The sequence below is a fragment of the Sylvia atricapilla genome, chromosome 3, assembly GCF_009819655.1.
Source record: "Sylvia atricapilla isolate bSylAtr1 chromosome 3, bSylAtr1.pri, whole genome shotgun sequence".
Taxonomy (NCBI): domain Eukaryota; kingdom Metazoa; phylum Chordata; class Aves; order Passeriformes; family Sylviidae; genus Sylvia; species Sylvia atricapilla.
Window position 1 is genome coordinate 3,322,287 of NC_089142.1, and position 25,504 is coordinate 3,347,790.

Below are 25,504 nucleotides of genomic sequence, written 5' to 3' on the forward strand. Positions count from 1 at the left end.
CAAAACAGGCTGGTGAGTGCAGGCAGAAATAGCAACCAGTCCCAACCAGGCTTTCCTGTGAGGCTGGTAAGGCCCTGGCACAGGGTGCCCAGAGGTTGCTGCTTCATCCCTGAAACTGTCCAAGGTCAACCTGGGATAGTGGAAGGTGTCCCTGATGATGATGGGGGCTGGAACTGGATGACCTTAAAAGTCCCTTCTTCCCCAAACCATGCTGAGATTCTTTGATAAAATATCTGTCTCTTCCTGTCCTGTCAGTTTGCTTAGGGAGCTGGTGCTGTGACACACAGAAACATCAAAAAAAAAAAATTTGGTTTCCTTCTCTTTTAACATCACAAGAACAGCTTCATCCTTGCCAAGGTGACTTGCATTCCACCTGCCAGGAAGTGATAAGCCTAAGGATGCCTTTCTGATGTCTACTCAAATAGTCAAGCAGTGCAAAGAGGAAAGGCAGTCAGGGAGGATCACACTTCACCTCATCCTGTCTGAATCCACTGCTCCTGAAATTGCCCTACCTGTTACAAAACCCACAAATGTGGTTCAACAGCAGCAAAACGCTGTATAAAAATGTGCAATCCATGGGAGATTAGTGAAGGAAGGTGAATAGGGCCTTATCAGGCTTTAGAGGTGTGGACTTGATCAGGAGAGCTTTTGGATTTACAGGAACTCTGTGGTGTTTCAGAAAGATGAAGATCCAGGTGGCTCATGGAGGAAAGATCCTGAGAAGGAAAGAAGCAATGTATCCGTGGTTGCTTTCTGGTCACGCAGTACATCCATCTTTATTACCTGTCCCATATTCCTAGTAAACTTTATTTGTAACCCTTTTTTGTACAGTCTGTTTGTGCTGTCTCTCCAGGGTCCATTGCTCAGAGAGACCAAAGCTCTTGCAGCTGGATCCTGGAGATGAAAATGGGACCTGAGGTTGGATACATCAGGGACACAGGGTCTAGTGTCATCTCTCAGAGAGATGCATGGAATCATGGGATAGTTTGGGTTGGAAGGGACTTTCGAATTCATCTCATTCCAAGCCTTGCCATGGCAGAGATACCTTCCACTATTCCACAATGCTCCAAGCCCCATCAAACTTGGCCTTGATGCATGATGGGGACACCCCTCAAGCATCAACCTGTAGAAGTACCATTGGGTGTCCATTGCTGGGTCCTTGGAATATCCTTGCTCCTGGATGTTTGGAACCAGACTCAGGACCAGCCCAGGGCCAGCACAGCCAGCGATTATTGCTTATGGTGTGAAAATGACTTCTCTAATCCCCACTGCAGGGAGACCATGGCTGGGGCCAGCCCTGCCCTGGGAAGCTGCTTTGACCTGGGGGTCTTGTGCTCGACACCATCAAAGCTGCAGCTTGGCCTTGATGATCCAGACCTGGACTTCGACCCACAGCTGGCACCCTAATCTCACCTTCCCTGCACCCACAGCAATTCCCAGTACCCCAGGAGAAGCTGCTCCCACCCCTGACTGCCCAGCTCCATGGTGGGGAGCAGTGGATGTCCCCTGCGCCAGCATCCCTGTGGTCACTGCTCCATGGCAGTGCAGGAACCACCCCCATGGCACCCCTGAGCATCCTGGATCTGCCACACCAATCATCCACAATGACCCACCTGGGCTCCTAAATAAGCCCTCAGCCCAGGCCTTGAAACCCTCCCAGCACTGACCCCCAACTCCACCCCAAGTTCCTGAGAAGCCCCATGGCACAGCCATTAGTCCCTATTCCCTCTGGAGCAAAATTACTTCTCCCATCTCCCAGACACCCCTGGACCCCACAACACCCCCAGTGTCCCACAGCTGGGGACCAAGGCACGGTGTGTCCCATGGAACAGCCCCCAAGGACTCCCAACCCAGCCTAGGAGCCAGTGGACAACCAGCAGGTCCCCACTGAAATTCGGGTGGTCACAGCAACCCCTCCATCCCTGTGTGAGAGGTGCTAGGGTCTCCTTGCTGAGCCAAAAGGCAGGAATTGGGGCTCCTGTGAGTGTCACATGTGTCACTCTCCTACCATGGGAGGAGATGCTGGTATGGCTGAGGTCACCACGGAGAGAACGTGGATGGTGGGACAGTGTTTGTGTGTCCATGTCTATCAGGAATTCACCCCAAAGAGAGGCACACCCAGGATACGTCTTGGCAGTGGGAATGACCACCACCTTGTATTGGGGACTCTGGGATATGGGATTCCCACGGGATCCAGGTCTGGCTGTGCAGGGCTGCTGCTGCTGCTCCAGGCAGTGCTTGGTGCCTCCAGGCAGCATCGTCCCGACCACGCAGCGAGGGCACGGGCTGGTGTCCTGCTCGTGGATCCAGGAGCCCATCAGGGATACCACCGCCTGTGGGAGGAAAGCTCTGGCAGTGCCTGTCCCAGCCAGGGCAGCAGTGAGGGTCAGGAATGTCCCTGTACCCTTGGGCTGCACATTCTCCGGGTTTTTTTCCCCAACAGCCGAACCCCGAACCCCAACAGGCAGCGGCCGGAGCCCCGCGGGCATCCCTGGACTCACATCCGACAGCAGAATTCCTGCTCGGAGCAGAGCCCGATGCGGCCGATTCCCGGCGGGCAGGAGCGCTGGGAGCAGAATCCCCCGCGGCGCTCGCAATCCTGGGCTGATGCTCGAACCGGGGACAGCCCTGCAGGGCACGGAGAGAGGAGACTTTCAGCCGAGATGCTGAGCACAGCGCCTGGTCCCTGCGCGGCCAGCGTTAGCCCAGCCCCTGCTCGTTCCCTGCTGAGCGGGTGCCTGCAGCAGAAATCCAGGTGAGTTTATGGCACTTGCGTGGGAGACAGTCACTACACCCCGAAGCGGGCTCTGGGAGAGACCTCCACCGTGTCTCCTTCCTGGAACAAGGGGGAAGTCCAAGGCTGGAAGCAGGATTTCCCTTCCTCCCCGCTCCTCCTCCTCCTCTCCAGCAGGGCTGCTGTGCCCAGTGCTGCTGACTCAGAAACGCAATGGTCAGGAGGCATGGAGAGGGGTCAAATCCCAGTTGTGGAAGGATGAGACCTTGCCCCAGCTCTGGTCTCAGCAGCAGAACCTGCAGCTGGAGTCTTTCCTCAAAGGTGTGGGGTGAGAGAGACCCCGGCGGTGAAGGCACAGCCACCAGGGGAACTCACACGTCACTCACCCGCTCAGGTGACAAATCCTCCCTAAAAAAAAACCAAAAAAAAACCCAAAAAAAAACCACAGACAAAGGACAAACCCTCCCCATTTCTTACCTGTCACTCCCCGGAGCATCAGGAGGAGCAGAGCATAGAGGACAGGCAGGATCCGCATGCCTGGGAGCTGCCGGCAGAGCCGCGGCTCTGGGGAGAAGAGAAAGGAAGCCGAGGTGAATGGGCGGGTCCCTTGCTGCAGGTCGTGTGGCACCTGCTCGGGGACAGAACTGAGGAGAAGGGATGTCACCAGTCACTGCTGGGAGGATGCACTGGGAGTGGGAGCTTCCTGGCACCAGCAGCAGCAGTTTGGTCTCTCCACGTGGCACAATATCCCTTGGGATCGCTGAGTCCTCAAAATGTCCAGCCCCAAGAGCTCCTTTTTCTGTTTCTTTCCCCGACAGAGAAAAACAAGCGGCGCTTTCCCCATCTGACACCTGAGGAGGATTCCCAAGCCTCCGGGCCGGGATCTTGTGTCATCCCGCCTTGCATAAGGGCTGCTCGGTGCTGTGGTTTGCTGGACACCTCTGGGGACACACACACAGCATCCCTGTTTGTTAGGCCTTGGCAAACAACCAGCTTTCACCACACAAAGGAGCTCTGTCCTGCTCCTCCCCCACGGGAAGCGCACGCTCTCTATGCTTCACTTGAAAATAACTGGGAAGACGCCACTTGGGATGACATCCCCGTCCAACCAGCAGTCCCAGGAAGGACAAGCATTAATTGTGGCTTTGTTTGGTGGAGTTGGCTGTGTGTAACCCTTTGCTGTTTGATGGAGCATCTTGATGAACGTTTCCAGCCTTGCTGCAGCTTCATCCAGCATTATGGAGATGGATGCTAAAAGCACACTCATGCCTGGTGTGTGTTCACTGAGCAGCCACAAGAATCATGGAATCACACAGTGGTTTGGTTTGGAAGGGATCAGGAGGTTCCAACCAGCTGCCACAGGCAGGGACACCTTCCAGTCGGTGCTCCAAGCCCCATCCAACCTGTCTTTGAACACTTCCAGGGATGGGGCAGCCACAGCTCCTCTGGTCAATACATAAATATGCCTTTGATCCAAACAACTCACCGGATTTCATTGTTTTTTCACTCCCCAGTGAGGGATATTGTACAATCTATTTGCAGGTCTGTACCCAGGGGGATCACTACTTCTCTGCCATGGTAGTCAGAGCACTCAGGGCAGCTTCTTATTTCTTTCACCACTAAAGGAAATCCTGATCCCACAGCTACAGCCAGAAAAAGGGAAAAGGCCATGCCCCATTTGTGTTTTTTTAATATCTTCTGAGCCGTCTTGGCATTCAAGACTCCTGGAGGCAAGGGACTGGGAGCAGCTATGTCCAGAAGCCAGGTTCCTTACAGGGCTTCATTAAGGTGGCAATTAGCTGTATTTCTGTGTTGTTGCTCTTTAGCACATGCATCAGCTTAATCCCTGGAAGACTCCCAGGCCAGGCTGGATGGAGCTTGGAGCAATCTGGGATAGTGGAAGGTGTCCCTGTTCATGGCAGAGTGGGTTGGATCTATATGATTTTAAGGTCTCTTCCAACCCAAATCGTTTTATGATTCTCTGATTTTATGAATCTGAACATGGAGAGTGCTAGAGAGATGGGATTGGGATAAGAAGCAGGGAGGAGATGTGCAGCATGGATCTTAGGGAGTTTGAGCCTGTTTCACTCTAAACTGGCTCTTGAAGCTATTCCCCAGCCATAAAGGCAAGGACAGCTCTTTGCGGTGGTGAGCTAAAAGCATGATGAGACTGGATTCTGCATGATGCTGGTCCCAGCCACATAAATCTAAAACTACAAGGGCTGAACCCTCCCTGCAAAATCCCCAGCCCTTGAGCAAAAATCTTGTGTCATTCCAGTTTGTGAAACATTCACCTGACGTGGATTGTGCAAAACCCTCTTAGGACATCAACTGTAAATTGCTGGTTTGGCTCCACTTGGCAACTTCCTCAGGTTTCCATCCAGGGAGATCCCTGGGAGGCAGCTGTTGGCCCAGCTTCCTGCCCTGCACAAGGCTGTGGTTTCAAAGGTGGCAGAAACATTTAATTTGTAGAAACATCTGCTTTGAACAGGCCCAGAGACTGAGGGAGCTCAGTCTGGAGAATACTGAGAGGGGATCTCAATAATCCATACAGATACCTCCAAGGGGTGTCAGAGGATGGTGACTGACTCCCTTCAGCGGTGCCCAGACACAGGATGAGGAGCAATGGCCATAAACTGGAACACAAGAAATTCCACCTCTACTTGAGGAGGAACTTCTTTATGTTGAGGGTGGCAGAGCACTGGAACAGCTGCCCAGGGAGGGTGTGGAGTTTCCTCTTTGGACACACTCCAAACACACCTGGACCTGTTCCTGTGTCACATGCCCCAGGTGACCCTGCCTTGGTAAGGCTGTTGTGCTGGAAGATCTCAGAGGTGCCTTCCAGCCCTAAAAAATCTGTGATTCTCTGGTTCTGTGAGGGGTGGGCAAATGCTTTGCAACAAATAGGCAGCTCAGGGCTTTGAGTCAGTCCTTTGCACTTGGGTTGGTTGCTTCCCTTAAAAAGTCAGCCATTGCTTCTCCTCCCTTCACAGAATCACAGAATGGTTTGGACTGGAAGGGACCTTAAAGCTCATCTCATTCCAACTCCCTGCCATGGGAAGAGACACCTTTCCACTATTCCAGAGTGCTCCAAGTCTGGCCTTGGACACTTCCAGGGATCCAGGGGCAGCCACAGCTTCTCTGGGCACCAAGGAATCTTTGTCAGCACAAGGATGCTGCTGACCATGCAGGAGCAGCTGCAGGGACAGGAGCTCTCTGACAAACCTGCACCTTCTAGGTTTTCTGTTGTGGTCCAGGGCAGGACAGGCTGAATCTCTCAGAAGAGAAGTGATCAAAGGCACAGTGGGTTTGGCCTCTCATACATGTTTCTATAATTGTCTTAAGCAATAGATCAGGTCTAACTCTGATCTCCTGATTTGCAACTGCAGTCGATATAAATTTTGCAGATTCACTCCAAATTTATATCAGACAGAAATGCCACAGGTAAAATCAGTCTTCAGATTATCAATTTTTCCTGCTCAGTGTGACTTTAGTTCTCATAATAAAACAAGATGCTGTTCCCAGGTCTGAAAGCTCTGGATCAGGAGATGGGAACCCCAAGTTTTCAGAGCAGATGTGGTGTGAAGTGTCACACACTGGAGAAGACTTTTGTGCTCCCAGTGGAAATGGTTACTGATCTTAGACTTAACCATGACAGAGAATTACCTGGTAGGCATGTGTGGAAAACTTGCCAGCACTCACTCAATCAGCAGCCCAAGAAGGGTAAATATTTTGGTGAACATTCCTGGCAGCTTTAGATTGATTTCAGGATTCTTGTTTGAAAGTCTTAATGGAAGGAAGACTTGGGAAATGAGTGGGAAATTAATTACTTCTGGAAACGAATGACAACACCACACAGGGCAGCCATGCAACCTCCCCAGATCTTGCTTTTATTGAAAGGAGAATGACAAATCCGTGGTGGTTGCTGCAACAATTCCTTGAATCCAATGATGTCAAAAGCAATCGCTCCTGGAGATTCTCCACAGCTAGCCACACTACAACCTGCACAAAGGAAAGGATATTTCAGGGTTTTCAGAATTATGATTATGAGCAAAATCCTGCTGTTTGGGATTCAGAGGATAATTTGGGAAGTGATCTTTGCCCCAGATGAATGCTGAACTTACCACCTACAGCAATTATACCCAGAACGACATGAGCCCAGGTAATCGTTGCCACGAGGGCACTTCCCCCTGTGGCAGAAGGTCCCACGATATCCACATTCCATGTAGGGCCTCCTGGGTCTTCCCAAGCTTCTACCTTAAAAATGAACAAATAAAGCAACAAATAAACCAAGATGGAAGACATTTTATTCCTGGCAGGGATTTGCATTTTGCTTCATCCCTGTGAGCTGACAAGGTCGTGACAGTTCAGCCCTCAGAGGGGGAGGTCTGTGGGCACAACAACCAAGCAAACACTCTAATTGCTTCTTGTGATGTGTCTCCAAGCCCAGGACTTCCTTAGGAACTCAGATTTTAGGGATGGACATCAGAGATGTGATAGAAAACAGTAAGCAGGCACTTAGAAGCTCTTTAAACGCTGTAGGTCAAATTCAGGAGAGATGCACCAGCTCATCTGGGAGAGTCCCACTTGTATAAAAATGAGGGGAAGAGGCTTTTAATGTGAACAGACAGTGATAGGACAGAGGGGACTGGTTTTAAACTAAAAGAGGAGAGATTTAAATTAGGAATTAGGAAGTAATTCTTCCCTGTGAGGGTGCTGAGGCCCTGGCACAGGGTGCCCAGAGCAGCTGTGGCTGCCCCTGGATCCCTGGAAGTGTCCAAGGCCAGGTTGGACACTGGGGCTTGGAGCATCCTGGGATAGTGGAAGGTGTCCCTGCCCACAGCAGAGGATGAAATGAGATGATCCTTATGGTCCCCTTCCAACCCAGACCATTCCACGATTCCATGGTTCTACAGCTTGGGCTGTCTCCCTCCCTATACATTTCACCCATGTCTCAAACAGGTTCTGGTGTCCAGCAGTCCATAGGGATGGCTCCCATACATGGATAAATTCATCAATCCATGCAGAACAACATTCCCATAGCACCAAACCCACCACACCAGGCATTGCCCTCTGGGTCTGGGGCTGAACAGTCTGGAGCTGCCCTTCCCTACATGTCTAAATGGAATTCCCTGCTAAAACAGGATACCCACATTGCAGCTGCCTTTTTGGAACGCCCAGCAGCCCGTGCTATTCCCAGAACAGGTTTTATCCATGAAGGTGCTAATTGTCAGGGATCAAAACAACCCCAGGGAGAAGACTAGCAATTAGGCAGGAGATTGCCTGGCCTTACTAAGGACATAGCCCTGGCAGCTGAAGGGTTCTGGATGCATCTGAGTGCACATGAATTAATTCATTCCAGTTTCCAGCTCATCCATGGAACAACACAAAGTCCAGCATATTCAAAGAGAGGGGAGCTTGTTCCAGCAATCAGGTAATTACAAATGGAGATGACAAATGGATATTACAAATGGACAGTGCATCCAGCACATCCCTGGTGTGCTGGATTCCCAGCATTTGAGTAGGGTGATATGTGCACACCCAGAAAATCCCAGGGAGGAATAAGGGAGTGCTTTAAAGAGTGAATAAAACACTCCTGGTCTCAAAGTAGTGGTCTGTAGGGCACTGCAGAAGTGGCTGTGAGCAGTCTGAGCTCTCAGAAACATTTTCTTCCCAGACACAGATAAATTTATGGCTTTAATATACCCAGAAGGTCTTACTGAAAACAGGCCAAGTATCCACTCTGTGTGTGTGTTAAATAAGGACATAAAATAGACCAAAGGAACTCTTTGCCAGTGTCCTGCCTCTGAGAACTGGCACAGGCAGAGGCCCAGGTAAAAATAACATCAGACAACCACATAAAATCATAGAATCACTGACTCATCTAGGTTGGAAAAGACCTTTAAGACCATCAAGTCCAATTGTTAACTCGGCAGTGCCAAGCCCATCACTAATCCATGTCCCCAAGTGCCACATCCAGATGGCTTTTAAATCCCTCCAGGAGTACCTATGACACTTTTCCCACATTCCTGGTCTGCTGCAGTTCATCACAGTCTTTTCCCATCCTTACTTCCCCAGAGGACACTTTCCACCCTGTTCCCACAGAGATCAAAACTCCACCAGCCCTTGCTCGTGCACAGAGCACCCTTTTCAGGGATGATAATCAAAATACAATCCCTTTTTCTGGACAATAGAGTTTGTTTTGGGTTCCAGATTCCTTTGCACCTTCCAACAGAAACAGCCCACACCAGCACTTAAGGCTTAACATGTTTCTCCACCAATGAGGTGCTGCCAGTAGCATTTAAACCTTCAATCATTATTTTGTGCCTCTCCACCCTATGTCCCAGCTCCTAAAGCAAAGGATATTTGAAGAACATGGGGCCAGGTTCCATTTCCTTCTTTTCTGTGTGTTTAAGAATATTTGATGGTGATTTAATTGGTTTGTTGGGTGACTCAGAGGCAAAGTGATTTAAGTACAAGCCTGCAGGATTTAATGAGGAAAAAGCTGGTGCTGAATGGTAATTTTGGGGTTGCTCTTTTCAAAGTGATGCTTGGAGTATTTCCCTGCTAATATCATTTCTCATCTGTAATCTGCAATGAGTTTTGATGATTTATGTGAATTTTCTTTGCAGGAGGCAGCTTGGTCACATCCCAGAGGGGACAGAAGACCTTTGCAAGAAACCAACATCTTCTCTTTAGTCCCTCGCCTTACCTGCAGCTCTGTGAAATGCCACCAAGAGGAGAACAAGGAGAAAAGGAAGAATTTTCATGGCAAAAGGTGGGCTGAGATCTCAGATCACTGCAGAGAAAGGAGACCAGGACATTGGTTAGAGCCTTGTCCCTCCACAGTGCCAGAAGCGACACAGAGAAATGTTCTTCAAGACTTGGAAGTTACCTAAAAGGGGTTATTACACATTTTTGCCATAATTATGTCTGTTGTCCTGAGATTTTCCTGAGCACACATAGGATAGTGGCATAGGAAAAAAAACTTCCATGCAAAGAATTCAATTTTAAATTCCCTTTTAATTAATGTATCAAGTGACCAGTGGTTTATCCTGGATTTCTTGATAACTTGCAATGCATTGCAATAAATTTGATTTGTCTTATGGAATTTAAAGCTGAAAATTCAGAAAATAAGACAATTTTTCCTAGATTTATACAAAACAACGGGTTTTCTCAAGCTTTTCTACTAAAAAAAAAAAAGAGCAGAAAAGGCAAATTTTCCCAATTAACTCGAAAGCCAGCTTCTCCTTATTCTTGCTTAGAGGCTGTTTTTTATTCTTCCCCTCAAGGATTACATTATCTCCAGGATAAATTTTTGAGTCTTCGCATTTCCTGCAGCCAACAAAAACTCCTCTCCCTTACCAACATTTGACACCTCTAGAACTGGCTCATGACTCAGCCTGGAGTCGCTGCACAGTTAAGGCTGTGAAACAAAATACAGATAAACACGAAAGACAAAATCTCCAGCCCGTTTAAGAAGGATAAAACCTTTTGAGAGAGGCTGAATAATGAGAATATTTTGGTTGTTACCAGGTGGGAGGAGTTCTAGGCTGGAACAGTCCCAGGATCAGTGTCAGCTACGCGGGTGAAGATGAAGGAGCAGAGTTTGTGCTGTTTCTGGAGGGTGGTGAGGGGTGTTTGACCTCCACAGCCTTCTGGTGGCCAATGAGGTTTTGGGGAGCTCTGGGGACACCCAATGAATCCTCTTTGCTGTTGTCCTAAGAGGAACCATGGTCTGGCCTTCAAACCATTGCAGCATCGCCTCAGGAAATGTGTTGAGATGAGAAAAACCACCCTGAGCCTCCTCCCTTTGAGCAACCCCTTGGCCACAGCAGCTCACTCAAGGTCTCTGTTTCCATCTGTTTTCAGGGGGTTTATATTTCCTTACAAACATGAGCAACATATCATCATAGAAGTAAAATAATCATCAGCTGGAATTATGTTGAAATAAAACCCACCAAACCTATGTTACATGGGAAGTTAGTTCTTCTTTGGAAATTCAGGAAGAGAGGGAACAGGCTGTCATTAATTCTACATCATTACTGCTGTTGGGAGGGAAAAGCTGGACAATTAAGAACATGGAAAATGTCTGCACTAGGGAATGGTAGGGGGAAAAGTGAGAGAGGAAAACAGAAATCTAAGAGTTAAGAATAAAAAAGGACAAACTTTTGGATTTCTTTTTTTTTTCAAATTTTTGCACCTAAACATTTTTATTACTAGGTTACCTGCATGGCACATAAGATATTTTATGCCATGCCCCTTTATGGAAATTATTACAGCCCATGCCCAGCAATTTTAGTTTTATTATCATCTTTACTCTATTGCCATGGGCAGAAGAGTTCTCTGAGCACAGCACTCCTAAGCATCCTCCTTTCTCACCTCTTCCAGAGGTTCCCTGTTTTTTTTATGCATTTACAGACATTCCTATGAATTCAGGTGCCTTTTGCAAAGGGATCTTCACTTCTCTTTTATCCCTCTTTCCTGCTTGAACCCGGCCGGCCCATTCCATGGGAGTTGCCGTTCTCCTCCGGCAGCTGCTGGCGCACGGCTGAGCTCATCCCTGCGAGAGCCTCCCTGGGCTCGCCCTTCATGCCCTGCGGGGACTTTTTCTTAGATCTCTTTGTTTTCTTTCCCAATCAAAGCAACTATTTCACCGAGGTTTCCAGCACAGCCTTTTCAGCAGCTTTCAGGCTGCCCCGCAGGCTTCTTGTTTTTCTGGGCTGCTCCTTTGGGTACTTTTCTTTCCTCGTTTTTGTTTTTCTTTGAGATTAAATACCGGCACGTTGAACGTACTTGGTCCCACAACGTGGTTACACGTTAATTGTGCTGTGGTCACTTTTACGGAGCAGCTCCCACAAACCGCTTTGGAATTTGGTCCTTTGCAGCTCATCCAGGAAGGCAAATGTTCTTGTGGATGCCGGGACCAGTTGTTCTAAGAATCACTGTTGTACAGCAAGGAAAATGTCCATTTTACAGAGGAAAAATCTAATGTCTGCATCCGCTGGCATCATCCACCATCACCTGTCAGATCTGCTCTGCTGCGTCACCTCAGGCAGAGGAAGGACCTGCAGAAGATGTGCCCTTGTCCCTTAGGGTCCTTTAGAGTCCTTTAGGGCAGGGCTGCTGCTGAAACCCTTCCCTGAGGTGTTGTGGGATGCTTGCAGACAGATGTGCAGCCAAACATCTGGGCTGAAAAGTGGCTCAGCAGGTGAGGAACAGCTGGGTCTGCGTGATGTGACCTGCAGGCAGCTCACCTGGAGCACCAAGTCCAGATCTGGGGGTCAAGAAGGACTTGGAGCTGCTGGAGGGAGTCCAGAGGAGGTCATGGGGATGCTCCGAGGAGTGGAGCCATGGCCAGGGACAGTTTCCCCCCGACCAGATTCTTCCAAGGCCCTGTCCTGGCCTTGGACACTTCCAGGGATCCAGGAGCAGCCACAGCTTCTCTGGGCACCCTGTGCCAGGGCCTCACCACCCTCACAGAGAAGAATTCCTTCCCAATTTCCCATCTATCCCTGCCCTCTGGCAGTGGGAAGCCATTCCCTGTGTCCTGTCCCTCCATCCCTTGTCCCCAGTCCCTCTCCAGCTCTTCTGGAGCCCCTTTAGGCTCTGGAAGGGGCTCTGAGGTCTCTCCAGAGTCTTCTCTTCTCCAGGATGTAGCTTTCTTGGAGACTTGAGGAGATTTTTTTTTTAGCAAGAGAAGCTCCTGGGTGCTGAAATCCAACAGCAAAAAGTGCAGCCAAACCGGTGGCTGGGAGGCAGCCAGAGCAACTGAGAGCTGGCAGAGAATCTGGGGAGGGTGGCTAGCTCTGGGAATATCTTCTGGAAGTGCTTCTGGCTTTCTCCCTCTCTGCCTGGCAAAGTTCCGGGGTGATGATGGCACAGGATTTATTCCTGGCTTGGAACACAGGAGGAAAGACTGAGGAAAGGCAGCTGAGACACCTCAGTGTGAGAATGATGATGGTGGAGGGCAGGGGGAATGAGATGATGAGGGTCTCATGTCTTCTCTGGGTGACAAGAAGGGTCACATTGTGCCCTCAGGGACCCTGGCAGAATCTGCACTGCTGAATTCTCAAAAATGGTCCTTCCACATCCCACTCTCAGGTCTGGAAGTGCCCATTAGGGGCTGAGCTGTGCTTTGTATGCTAAAAATTGGGTTTTCTAGCAATGGGTCACTTGGCAGCCGTGGTATTTGCCGCTGTGGAGGACAGAGACAGCCAAGGCTGGGCTTCATTTGGCTCCAGAGCCCTTAATTACACCCAGGACTTTATTAAAATGCTTTGCTGGAGCTGGGCCCAGCAGGCCAACATCATTAATTAATGAAACACAAATACAAGCAGGGCAGGAGGACAGGAGGAAAAATGGGTTGTCCTTTACATCCAAAAGGCCCCCAAACCAAATCAGATGCAGTTGAGCCTGCAAAGATGCCAAATTCCTGTTAAAAAAGCACATCTGGAGACCCACAGAGAGCCTGGGGATGCTCCCGTCAGTAGGGAAAACCAAGCAAGGACATTTCTGAACAGTTTGGTGGCTCCTGTTACACAGCAGAGCCTGGGCTTTATTGCCAGGGCTGCAAAATAAAACCTCAATAAAATTTTAAAAAAGCAGCAATAAATGTATGAAAGTCCCAGAACACAGGTACATCCAACAGCCCAGCTGATGTGCAAAGTTTTGGGAGCTTCCTGCAGCATATTGCAAAAACCTACCAAAACCAGAGGTGATATTTCGATTTAATTAAACCCCCCCTTCGTGGCTTTTCCTGTAGCAACCTGCTGGGAATTTATTTTCCCAAAAAGCACCAGGGCTGGAGGCTGCAGGGCTGGAAATTGGGATAAAAAGCAAACGCACACAAGAGGGCCCCCGCAACTCCCAGCGCGTGGGATCCCATTTCCCAGCGGTTTCATCACTGCGGCAGGGCGGGAAAACAACGGGATTAATTCATGGCTCTGTGCACACCATGTCCCAGCTGCCACCTAGTGCTCATCCCCGACACAGGGACACCGCGGGCGGCACACGGGGGACATCGGGATGGGCGCGTCCCTGTGCACGACAAATTGGGGGACATCAGGATGGGCTTGTGCTAGTGCACAGTAACACAGGGAACAACGCGGTGGGTTTGAGACAGTTCTGAAGAACCCGGGGGACATCGGGGTGGGCTTGTGCCATTGCAGGAGAACCCGGAGGACATTAGAGTGGGCTTGTGCCGCTGAAGAACCCAGGGGACATTAGGGTGGGCTTGTGCCACTGAAGAACCCGGGGGACATTAGGGTGGGCTCATGCCGGTGCACAACAATTTGGGGGAAACAGGATGGGCTAGTGGCTGGGCACGGCATCTGCAGAGGTGTCGGGCTGGTGAAGCCCCGCTCGGTCTCCGCGTCCCCAAGCCCCCGGTGGTGACGCAAGCACGGTGATGTCACACTGCCCGGGGTGGGGACACTGGGGGAGGTGCCCGGTGAGGGGCGGGCGGAGCGGGACCGGCCCCGGCGGCTCTTTCTTGCTTCTCCTCCTCCTCCTCCTCCTCCTCCTCCTCCCTTTCCTCCCTCCTCCTCCTCCTCCCTGAGCTGCTCCCAGGATGCGCGGGGCCGTCCCCAGGCTCAGCCTGACGCTGCTGGCGGCGGAGAGCGGCGCCCGTGAGTGAGCGCGCAGGATGCGCGCAGGATGCGCGGGGCCGTGGGGGGCTGCGCTCCGGCGGAGGGGAATGGGGAAGGCGGATGGGATGCTGCCAGTGACGCCTTTGCGGCCATCCCGAGGGGCTTGAATCACCTCCGTGTACCGGGGAGCGGGGGGATCATCCCTGCGCCCCGCGCTGGGGAAGATGCGCGGTTCTGCTCCCGGCATCCTCGCGGGTCCTCTTGGATTTTTTTTTTTCCATACTTGAATTTTTTTTTTTAACCCGGCCCGCTTATTTCTGTATTTATTTGTTTATTTTGGAGCCGGAGCTATTTATCAGAGCCGTCCTGGGGGCCGGGCCCCTCGGTGGCGGTGGTTGTGCCTCATCTGCAAAGCCACCAGGAACCGGCAGCTGGAGATAAGCCCAGGACGAGGGCTGCGAGCTCCCTGGGCGGGCTGGGAGATGGAGTTCTGGCGGGAATGGCTATAAACCGACAGAGAGCAGGTTTACATTGGGTATTAGGAGGAAATTCTTCCCTGTGAGGGTGGGGAAGCCTTGGCACAGCGTGCTCAGAGAAGCTGTGGCTGCCCCTGGATCCCTGGAAGTGTCCAAGGCCAGGTTGGACAGGGCTTGGAACAACCGGGGGGAGTGGAAGGTGTCCCTGCCCATCTCAGGGAGTGGAATGAGATGAGCTTTAAGGTCCCTTCCCACCCAAACCATTCTGGGATTCTGTGGTTATGAATGGCACCGCTCAGTTGCTGGGGGGCTGGAGGTGGCTGTGTCATCCCTCAGCGCCGCCTCTCTGCCCTTCTCCAGGGCTCTGTGCCATCATCCACTACCTTGTCCGTGGGCAGCTGGGCTGGTTCGGGCTGACCATCGCCTGCCTGGTGCCCGGCTACGCCGCCCAGCTCCTCAGCATCCTCTGGTTCCGGGCGGACGGACACGCACCCGGCTGCTGCCTCCTGGCGCTCCACCTCCTGCAGCTGGGCCTCTGGAAGCGGTGAGAGACTCTCCCCGCCATCCTCCAACCCCCAAAACCCGGGTGCATCCCCAAACTTCCTCAGACCAGGGGTGAGCATCCTGTGACAGTGACTCCCGCAGGTACTGGGACGTTCTGCGGGCAGAGGCGGGCGGCGGTGCCGGGGAGGTGCTGGCTCAGCTCGGGGATGTTTGTGTGCTGCGGCTGCTGGAGGCCCTGCTGCAGACCCTGCCTCACCTCCTGCTCCAGGCCTATGTCGTGGTGGCCGTGGACCCAGCAGGATTCATCCCTGGTGAGTTCCCAGGAGGATGGTTCAAGTTTGTAGAGCGGTGATGCGTTTGGGTGAGAGATGTGTCTGTCCTCTGGATGGAGGAATGTGCTGCAAAAGGGACTGGGAAGCCTCGATTTGAAGCAGCAGGGACAAAGTGTGGCTGAAAGATCTGCTGTGGCTGAATACAAAGGTGGCTGCTTTGCCCCAGAGGTGACCTTCCAGGTGTGCCAAGAGGGATGTTGCAGTGTGGAGTCACGGCATGTGCAAGGTCACACAACTCTCATTGTTCATCTCTGGTCTGATGGCAGTGACAGGGATGGAGCTGCCCTGGGGCTGCAGAGCTCTGTCCATGGAGACAGCACTCAGAGGGTATCCACAGGGAGGTACCAAGCATGCAGAGACCAGATTTAGCAGGATTTAGTTGAAATACTCCAGTTTCACCCCTGGTAACATTGAAGCCAGGGTGGACAGGGCTCTGAGCAGCCTAGTTTGGTGGAGGGTGTCCCTGTTCATTGCAAGGGGTTGGACTGGATGGCCTTTAAGGTCCTTTCTGTGATTCCTTGGTTCTGTGTTCACCTGGCAGGATCAAAGGGTGTCTGGCTTGTATGGGAGTGCTGTGCTACCAACGCCTCCTTAACACAGAGAACTGGCCCTGCTGTGCATTTGGACCTCCAGCAGAGCCCTGACTGCCCCTGTCCTCATACAGGTGTGAGTGCAGGGGTGTCCCTGCTGTCCCTGGCCTGGGCTTTGGTCTCCTACAGCCACTTCACCTGCCTGCTGAAGCCTGGACACCTGAGCCCACCGGCTGCTGTCATCCTGTGCCTGCTGCTCTGGAGGACAGGGATGCTGGGGACACGGGTCCTGGCCCTGGTGCTCTTTGCCAGGCTCTATTCCTTCTGGGTTTTCGCTGTGGCAGGTAAGCCCTGAGATGCTGTTCCCCACATCCCACCCCAATCTCAGCACGGTGATGCTCCTGCTGCTGGGACTCAATTGCAGCCTCTCCTAGGAATGACTTTGCAAATTCAGACCCTTCTCCCTGCAGGGGTCCACTGGCTGCTCATGTCCTTCTGGCTGGGGGCCCAGCAGACGGATATTGTGGCCCAGCCGTGCCGCTGGAGGCTCTTCAACTGCCTGCTGGGGGCTGTGTACATCTTCTGCTACATCAATGTCCGGCCCGGCCCCTCCAGGACCAGGGTGGCCGTGTTTTATGCAGTGAGTACCTGCAATGTTTTGTGTTCCACATAGATGCAGCTGCTGGGGACAAGCAACTGCTTCACACTCTACATTTTCACCTCCCACATCACCACTTGCTCAAAATCCAGTGTTTTACTGTGTCCTGACAAAGCCACGTGGTCACCAAGGCAGAAGTGCCTTCTGCACTTGCTTTGATTCCTTAGAGGCAGCCTTACATAGTCAGTGGTCAGAAACAGGTGAAGACCTTGCAGAAAGTTCAGTTTGACAACTTCTGTGTTTTCAGTGATAAATTTGGTGCAAAACATAACAGGAGAAGTGCTCTAAGCCCAGGCTGGATGGAGCTTGGAGCAACCTGGGATAGTGGAAGGTGTCCCTGCCCATGGCAGGGGGTGGAATGGTATGAGCCTTAAGGTCCCTTCTGACCCAAAGCATTCTGCGATTCTAAAAATCTATGAAAAATCTAAAAACTGGATGTTTTGTGTTATGAGAGGCACATCTAAAGCCATCAGAAGGAAATCAGTGGTGACTGTCTTCCCCCTGCCCTGCAGATAATGCTGATGGAGAACACGCTCCTGCTGCTGTTGGGCACCCGGTTCCTGCAGGCAGAGCTGAGGAACAGCCTGACTGTGACTGGAGCTGTCATGTCAGGGTCTGTAATAGGTAAGAACATTGATTTTAGAGCCCAGATTGCACATTTTGGGAATAGTTTGAGGAAATGAACATCCAGATTCCGGTCCCAAATCCCTCTCCAGCTCTCCTGGAGCCCCTTTAGGCTCTGGAAGGGGCTCTGAGGCCTCCCTGGAGCCTAATCTTCTCCAGGTGAACATGTCCAGCTCTCAGCTTGTCTTCAGAGCAGAGGGGCTCCAGCCCTTAGAGCATCTTTGTGCCAAACAGAGTCATATTTTCCTGGTGGGATGGGGGCAGAGGGAAGTTGTACAACTCCCCAGACCCTCAGATCAAACATGTAAAAGGAATTAGATGGAAAAGGAGCGATTCCTGTCTTGGATGAGTTTAGGGTGTAAGTAGGAAGCTGTCTTAAAACCTGCTGATTTAAAGGCCAGAGGATGGGGATGCTGTGACCTGGAAGGTTTCCTGCATCACACATCTCCCTGCTGGGCAACTTTCAGTCTGCAAAATAATCCAGATTAGACTTGGGGTTGAGTGTGCACTTTCTTTGCCAAAAGCTGCTCGAGCAGGATTCTTGCAACCCCATAAATGCTTGAAAGATGTGCTGCTCATACACCTGGTTCTCAGCAGCATCATTGCAAAGGTCTTGTTGATCTGGAGGTGCAGCAAGGTTTGGCCTCTTCTCCACACCTGACCAAAATGCTGCTGGGACTCCTCAGTGACACTTTTCTGCTCTTTTCCAGGTGCCACAGCCCTGGTGATTTACTACAGCCTGCTCCATCCCAAATCCACAGAGATCTGGCAGGGATTCCTGGAGACAACCTGCGGTGCTGCAGCAGCTGGGGACGAGGAGGTGTCTGGAGAGAGCTCCCAAGCTGGGCAGAGTTCAGGGACTTTAGGAGATGAAGAGTCCTTGCCAGTGGAAGGGACCAAGACAGAGCCCAAAAATGAGACCAGCTCATCGCTGCTGCAGTCCAAAGCGTGTTTGGAGGACAGCTGGACAGACCATCACCACTGGCTGCTGGTGAAGCTGGCCTTGAAGACAGGAGATCTGTCCGTGATCAACGCAGCTTTCGGAGATGGTGGCGTGGGAGAGGCTTTTCCTGGAGGGTGGACAATGGGGAAACCCCCTGGTGTTGAGCCTGGGGCAGACTTTTCCCTCCCCATGAGGGACATCCGTCCCTCTGGACTGGCAGTGGGGAATGGAGGAGGCATCAAACCCAGTGCTGAGACTTTGGGAATGGCACAGGAGGATGGAGCAGGGCAGGAGCCTGATTTCCCCCCATCCGCATCCCATCCCAGTGGCTTCTCCCCGGATTCAACTGAGAGCTCCTCTATGTATTTCAGTGCAAGTGCAGGAGGCATCACCTGGCTTGGGACAGGGACAGCCACAGCCACAAGCATGGCCCTGGTGCCAAGGGACAGCGAGGGCTGCCTGGGAGAAGGAGGAGGAGGAAGAGGAGGGGATTTATCCTTCGAGATGGCCAGCATCAGCCCAATCCTGGGCGCTTGTGCCCACAGGTGTCTGCAGAGAAGCTCTTCCTTCGGCAACACAGGCAGCTGTGGGGTGGCAGGTCCCCCCAAAGAGGACTCAGAGCCCACAGGGACAGAAGGTGTCCTCGTGGGGTGCCATCAACTTTGGGACACCCACCCTTGTGGCCCGCAGGGGACTGTGGTGAGGAGCAAGCTGAGGTCACCATGCTTCACCTCCACCCCTAAGGCCTTCTCTAAGTGCCCCTAGCAAGGGCTGAGGGAGCTGGGAGAGGGGACGGACCTGTCTGGGTTACCAGAGTGAGCCTGTAAATGGCTACACTGTCACCTTGGGTCAGCCTTGGGGTGACCCAACAGGGCATGGCAGGAGGTGGTGGGATGAAGACTGTCCCCACGGTGCCCCTGCCATGGGGCAGATGTGCTCCTCCATCACTGAGACATCACCTTCCCTCCTGGACATCTTCTACTGGCAGTCTTGAAGAACTTCAAAAGCCTCAAAAAGCCCTAAAAGTCCAGGGCTGGTTATTTATTTAGCTTATTTATGTCACAAAGGCAGCCGGAGCCTTCTGCCTTTGGTGTGTTTGTGACAATGACACAAACACACAAAGTGTGTCCTTTAACCAGTGCCTGCACAAGCTGCTGGGCTGTCCCAGTGTGGAGATCTGGTTGCTGTCTCCAGGGGTTGCAGTGCTGGCCAAAGCAGCTTTCTCAGGACAAATAAGTGCCTAAATCAGAAAAATGATGGGTTTTACTCTCAGATGTCCTTCCTTCTGGGCAGAGTAAGGCCTCAAGTAAGGCTCAGCATTGCTTGATTTTTTTTCCTCCACCAGGTTTATCATGAGGCCTTTACCAACTCAATTTTTAGGGGTCACATAGGATTGCAGATCCTCTTCCTACTGGAGACCAGACCCTCAGAACCTGGAATTACAGCCAAAAGCCATGTCCTGCTGCTTGCTCACTGTCCTGCTTCCTCAAGTGGTCTTTTCTCTCCAGCCTCCTCCTTGTCCTCTTCCAGCTACAGATTACAGAACCCCAGAATTATTTGAACTGGAAGGGACCTTAAAGCTCATCCAGTTCCAACCCCTGCCACATGCAGGGACACCTTCCACTGGACCAGGTTACCAGGTTATAATCCACATCTGTCTGGATGCTCCCTCCTAAACTTAGGCCAATTCTCAAACCAGTTCTACTGCCATCATAAAACCCCCGAGGTGCAGGCAGGGTTTATTTGTGTCAGGAACTAAAACCATCAATACCATGGTCTCAGAAACAGCCAGTGCTTCCCACCAAGCTGGCTTGGCATGGACATGTGCCCAGGGCACAGGTTTGTGTCCAGGACAAAGCTTAACACATTAATTGAGGTGTGATCAACTGGATTCACCACCAAGCTCCTGAGTGCCAGCTGAAGCACATCTGGCTGTGCTCTCCAGCTGTTGTCCTGCTGTGGGCAGGACTCTTGGTGCTGCTACAGGGCAGGAAAGGCAGCAGGAAGGGCACAGGCATGTGAGGAATTATTTTAAAAAGCTTCCATGATGCATCCACTGCTCAGGACTGACCTAGCCAGATGTTTCCTCGGGGCACGGAAAACCCGGCTGGTGCTGAGTATGGAGTGAAGCCACATTCCAAGAGGATGAAGGCTCCCTGTCTCCATCTGGACCCCAGCTCCCCGTGCTGTGGCTGTGCTCTGCAGGCAGGAGCAGTTCCAGTGGCTTTTCCAGAGCCCTTTCTCTCTGTGTGGATCACACAGAAGGCAGCAGGGCTGCCGGGCTGTTACGAGAATTTTTATCTAGCTTGGTTTTCTACTTTTGATAATATATAATTATTCTTGAAAACACCCCAAACCAGCCTTTGCTGTGTCTGTGTCTCATATTGGGGGTGAAAATAAGTGTGGAGGGGTCTCTCTTCCCACTCTTGGCTCTTGCAGCCACAGGATGAGTTGTTTCTCGGGATTTCCAGTGGGAGGGTGAAAAAGGGACCTGGGCAACAGGATCTGAGGGAATGGCATGAAAATGTGTCAGGGAAGGTTAAGGTTGGGTGTTAGAAAAAGATTCAGCCAGCATGAAACTGTCCCACAGGCCAATCAGAAAAGAAAGTGACAATTTTGAGGAAGTAAAGAATACTTTTGTGCACAGGAGTCAGGTGTAAACGTGGACTTTGATTTCTCAGAGCATGTTCACAGTGCAGAGGTGCACCGTGAGCTGATAGCTCTGACCTCGGATGAGGTGGTTGTGGAAATCTTGGATAGATCAAGGAAGGGCAGAAGAGAAGGGGGGAATCTAGGGGCAGAGGGTGCACAAGGACTGGGTAGGGATGAGGGTGTTTGTGTGAGGGCTGTGTTCCCATGGCTCTGCTCCCTGATGGTGAGAGTTGGTCCCTGGTGAGCCATACCCCCCTTCACCTTCTCCTTGGCAGCAACATGAAATCAGGTGGGATAATATGGATTGTCTGTCCTTAAAGGCTTCCAGCCTGTATGAGACTCCTGTTGCACCCAAGTCCTGAGTGCTTGTACAGTCCCAGCACTGAGCCACTCCACCTGTAGAAATAAACTGTATTTAATCAGAGAATCCCAGAATGGGTTGGGTTGGAAGGGGCCTTAAAAATCATCTCATTCTAATCCCCTGCCATGGGCAAGGACACCTTCCACTGTTCCAGGTTGCTCCAAGCCCCCTCCAGTCTGGCCTGGGACCCCTGTGCCAGGGCCTCCCCACCCTCACAGGGAAGGATTTCTTCCCAATATCCCATCTAAGCCTATTCTTTAATGAATTCTAAAGCCCTGTTTGAAGTAGGAGGATTCCAGCAGCAAATCACAGCTTCAGACACCCTTCCCCACCCTTCCTGTCTTCTGGGGGCCGAAATGAAGATGCCCCAATGACCTGGTGCACATCCAGATCTTTCCCAATGCTGCCAGACCAGGGAAATCACGTTGTGGAGGAGTTTCTCCCCAAAACTCCTTATTCCTTTGCCACCAGAGGGAGATGCTGCTCAAGGTCCAGATACCGTGTGCACCTCCAGTGCCTGTGTTATGGAATCATTAAGGCTGGAAAAGCTCTGAGCTCATCCAGTCCAACCATTCCCCAGTGCTGCCAAGGGCATCACTAACCCATGTCCCCACGTGCCACATCCACACGACTCTTGAATCCCTCCAGGGGTGATGACTGGAGAGGAGAGGGAGGTGCAGGAGTGATGCTGCTGTGGCATTGCACTGGGAGCCAGTGGGAATGAAATGGAGAGCTCTGGGATACTGGAGGTGGAGTGCACAGTGAGTGCCTGGAAGAATGAGACCATGGCTGTGGGCATCTCCTTTTACTTCCCAGGCATCACTTGGGCCATGGGGAATGTCTGAAAATCACTGCCAGGGTCTTGCCCTCTTCAGGACAAGAGTCATTGACTTGTAAATATCCCGTGGTGCCTTCAAGTCCAAAGGTGTGTGTATGAGGGGAGAGGCCCCAGATCACACTGGATGCACGATGGGACCCTGGGGGTTTGGTGGAATTGGCTCCAGCTGTCACCACCATGGTGCCGATTTTGGTGCTGTATCCTTGGAGCTGTGCCCAGGTGGGTGACCTGGTCACTCCACACTCTGGTCTGTCTTCACATCAACCCATGGGGTGCAGAAATCCCACAAATCTCCGGTCACTGCTCTGTGTGGAGCAACACGAAGGCCTGGGCCAGTCCAAACCCAGGATGAAAAACTGCAGTTGGCAGAGGGGAAATGAACCAACTGCTCCAGGCAGTGTGCTGCTGTTGTCTTCCAAATGTTCCAAATGCTTGAGGAGACCCAGCCAGACCCTCTGCTTCTTCTGCAGCGTCTCCCATGAAGTTGTTTTCAAATGAGGAATGATTCTGAGCTAGACCAGGATCTGCTCAGCTTTTGAGTGTGCTCATCACCAACATTTGGGCTTCAGCCACTCACGGAAGGGCTGGAGTAAGAGGATAACGTCATCCCACTGCACTGGGACAGATTATCCAGTGCTTTTGCCTGCTCTGGAATAGAAAATTTCTGCTCATTTGCCTCCTGTGAACCTTTTCTTTTCCATTTTGTTTCTTCAGGGAACCCTCTCCATCACTTTAGAGAGGTGGAGAGTCATGCTCCAGCCCAGGAGAGCTCAGTGCCACAGGTGAGAGGAGCTCTCAAGGGCAACATGGGAGCAGGAACTATGCATGAATTTTGACAATGCAGGGAGTGACCCAAGGGCTCCCCAGAAGAACTGGCCGTGCCACTCTGGTGTTCTGGAAAAAGGAGCAAACAGGCAGGAACAGAGGCTACGTCCCTAAGAAATTAAACAATACCCAGGTCAGTGCCTGGCTTGTGAACGTGGCTGTCCTGGCTGCTGGCACTGTCTCCTTGGCTTATTTTTAATGGGTCACACTTGTCCCTCTTTCAAGGTGAAAGAAAGCAGGATGGGGTTGTACCAACAGGGCTTGAGTGTGGGGCAGCAGCCCTGCCCCTGCCCTGTTGGGATCTCACCTTCCAGCACTCCAGTTTCTGAGCACTGGCCATGAGTGCCAGGTTTTGGGCTGGGTGAAAAACATTCCCTCCAGCTCCAAAATGATGTAACACACACCTCTCAAAGTAGCCCAAGAAAGATTTCCCCGGAAAAAAACATCTTTTCCCTTCCAAAAACATTGAAACACAATACTTGGACATTACAGAAAATAGACATACTTACCCTGAGGCTGTTGTTATTTGTCTGTTTTTTTTCCAAGCTGAAACTTTGGCTATCTTTTCCCCCCTTTAATTAAATTTGGTTTGCTGCAAATCCCTTTCTGGTGCCTTCAGTGTTGCTGTAAAAGGCAGGGCTCAGGCTGCAGCTCCGTGCCCATGGCTCCAAGGCTAAACAATACCACAGAGCCGGGGAGCAGAGGGTAAGCCCAGCTAATCAGGACTTGCCTAATAGGACCGAGCGCTTAATGAGGACCCAGGGACTGTGCTTCCCCGGCTGGATTTAGCTGGAGGAAAATGCTTTGTGCTCTCAGCACCAGGTTTGAGATGGCTCAGTTCTCTCAAATGTGCTGGTGGGAGTGTTTTCTCCCTCCTGTGAATCCATCCTCGCTGGACACCACATAGATCTGTGAGGGATCCATGGGGATCCAGGGATGCTGAAAGAGCTGAACAAGACTCTGGAAGTGAAAGGATCCATATTTTGTTTGAAGGGAGATCTTTCAAGTCAAAACACTGTTTATATCTTGATTTTCCTAGCAAAGCTACCAAAGGGCCCTGCCTGCTCCCCTCATGTCCTTGGAGTTCCCTGAGGAGCTTTGGGGGGATTTTAGGGATTGACTTCAATAAATAACAGCAAATGTTCCACTATTTTGTCCTGGAGACCTGCTCAGTTTGTCTCTGCCCCCAAATCAAGCTGGGGTGTGGTTTTGGGAAGGGGATGGGATAGGCAAGGTACCTCCATGCCTTTTCCCTGGTTAATGAGGGAGATTCGGGGACTTTGGGATGCAGGGCAAGGTGTCAGGGGGTTGCAGGGTGTGCACAGGGGGTGGGAAGGTGGTAGGTGGGTGCAGAGGTGAGAGGTTCTCTGCACACAAACAGTCAGTGGGTGCAGATGCAGGTGGGCATCCCCACATACACAACAGGTGGGTTCAGGGGTGGGTGGGTGTCCAGATGTGCACAGTTCCAGGGTGCAGATGTGAGGGGGGTGCCAAAATCAGTGGGTGCCTCCCCCTGCTGTGGAGCATGAGGGTGTGCGTGGGGCAAGCGGGAGCCGTGACCAGGGCTGGGCTCTGTGTCTGCTGCTGGCCTGGGTCCGGGGGCCCAGTTCGGTGCTGGGTCCAGGGCTGTGCTGAGCTGGAGCAGGGGCTGGAATCCAGGTCTGGGGTTGCTCAGGGAAGGGTTTGGGTTTGTGTCCGTGTCCATACCCGGTGCCAGGTCTTGGCTGTCAGTCTGGGTCCACATCCGAGCTTTCCATCGTGTTCTGGGTCCAGGTTCTGGCTCTTGGACCGGTGCTGGGGCTGTGCCGGTGCCGGGTCTGTGTCCAGGGCTGGGGTGAGGTCCGGTGCCAGTACTGGCGCTGGGTCCAGGTCCGTGTCCGTGCCCAGGTCCGGTCCGGCTCGGCGTGGGGGTTCGGGTACTGGGTCCTGGTTTGGGTGCGGGACCGGCTCCGTGGCCGGGTCCCGGTGCGGGCGGGACCGGTGCCGGTCCCAGTGCGGGTCGGTGCCGATGCTGGACCTGGTCCCGGTGCGGGTCGGAGCGGTCCCGGTGCGGGTCGGAGCGGTCCCGGTGCAGGTCGGAGAGGTGCCGGTACCAGTGTCGGGGCGGTGCTGGTGCCGGTCCCGGTGCAGGTCGGAGAGGTGCCGGGGCAGCGCCGATCCCCGTCCCGGGTCGGGTCGGTGCGGGGTGCGGTCGGTGCCGGTGCGGACCGGGGCGGGGTCGGTGCTGGTCCCCGTGCCGCTGCGGGTCGGGGCGGTGCCGGTGCCGGTCCCGCTGCGGGCCGGGGCGGTGCCGGTGCCGGTCCCGCTGCGGGCCGGGGCGGTGGCGGGGCGGTGCCGGTGCCGGTCCCGCTGCGGGCCGGGGCGGTGCCGGTGCCGGTCCCGCTGCGGGTCGGAGCGGTGGCGGGGCGGTGCCGGTGCCGGTCCCGCTGCGGGCCG

The 25,504-nt window shown here is 52.5% G+C and overlaps 2 protein-coding genes across 2 annotated transcripts; one reads left to right on the plus strand and one right to left on the minus strand.

Moving 5' to 3' along the window:
- Positions 1-2,124: 2,124 nt before the first annotated feature.
- Positions 2,125-25,073, minus strand: LOC136358696 (gallinacin-5-like). Its single transcript, XM_066314640.1, has 6 exons — positions 24,776-25,073; positions 10,268-10,455; positions 9,447-9,533; positions 3,212-3,298; positions 2,502-2,628; positions 2,125-2,333 (listed from the first exon to the last, which is right to left on the minus strand). The coding sequence occupies exons 3-6, from the start codon at positions 9,502-9,504 to the stop codon at positions 2,318-2,320; spliced, it is 288 nt and encodes a 95-aa protein (XP_066170737.1). The 5' UTR covers positions 9,505-9,533; positions 10,268-10,455; positions 24,776-25,073; the 3' UTR covers positions 2,125-2,317.
- Positions 14,048-23,857, plus strand: XKR5 (XK related 5). The gene is given in 6 exon segments (XM_066314639.1): positions 14,048-14,364; positions 15,162-15,345; positions 15,447-15,616; positions 16,302-16,807; positions 17,338-17,449; positions 18,160-23,857. Coding segments are annotated over 6 exon segments (2,190 nt in total). The 5' UTR covers positions 14,048-14,144; the 3' UTR covers positions 19,158-23,857.
- Positions 25,074-25,504: the final 431 nt, after the last annotated feature.

Bases quoted from the DNA above. Each gene is read 5' to 3' on its own strand.
- LOC136358696 (XM_066314640.1), bottom strand. From the start codon at position 9,504: ATGAAAATTCTTCCTTTTCTCCTTGTTCTCCTCTTGGTGGCATTTCAC. The intron at 3,299-9,446 runs GTAAGGCGAGGG...TCTTCTCCCCAG, and splicing joins GGCATTTCACAGAGCTGCAG to AGCCGCGGCTCTGCCGGCAG. The intron at 2,629-3,211 runs GTAAGAAATGGG...CGTGCCCTGCAG, and splicing joins GATGCTCCGGGGAGTGACAG to GGCTGTCCCCGGTTCGAGCA.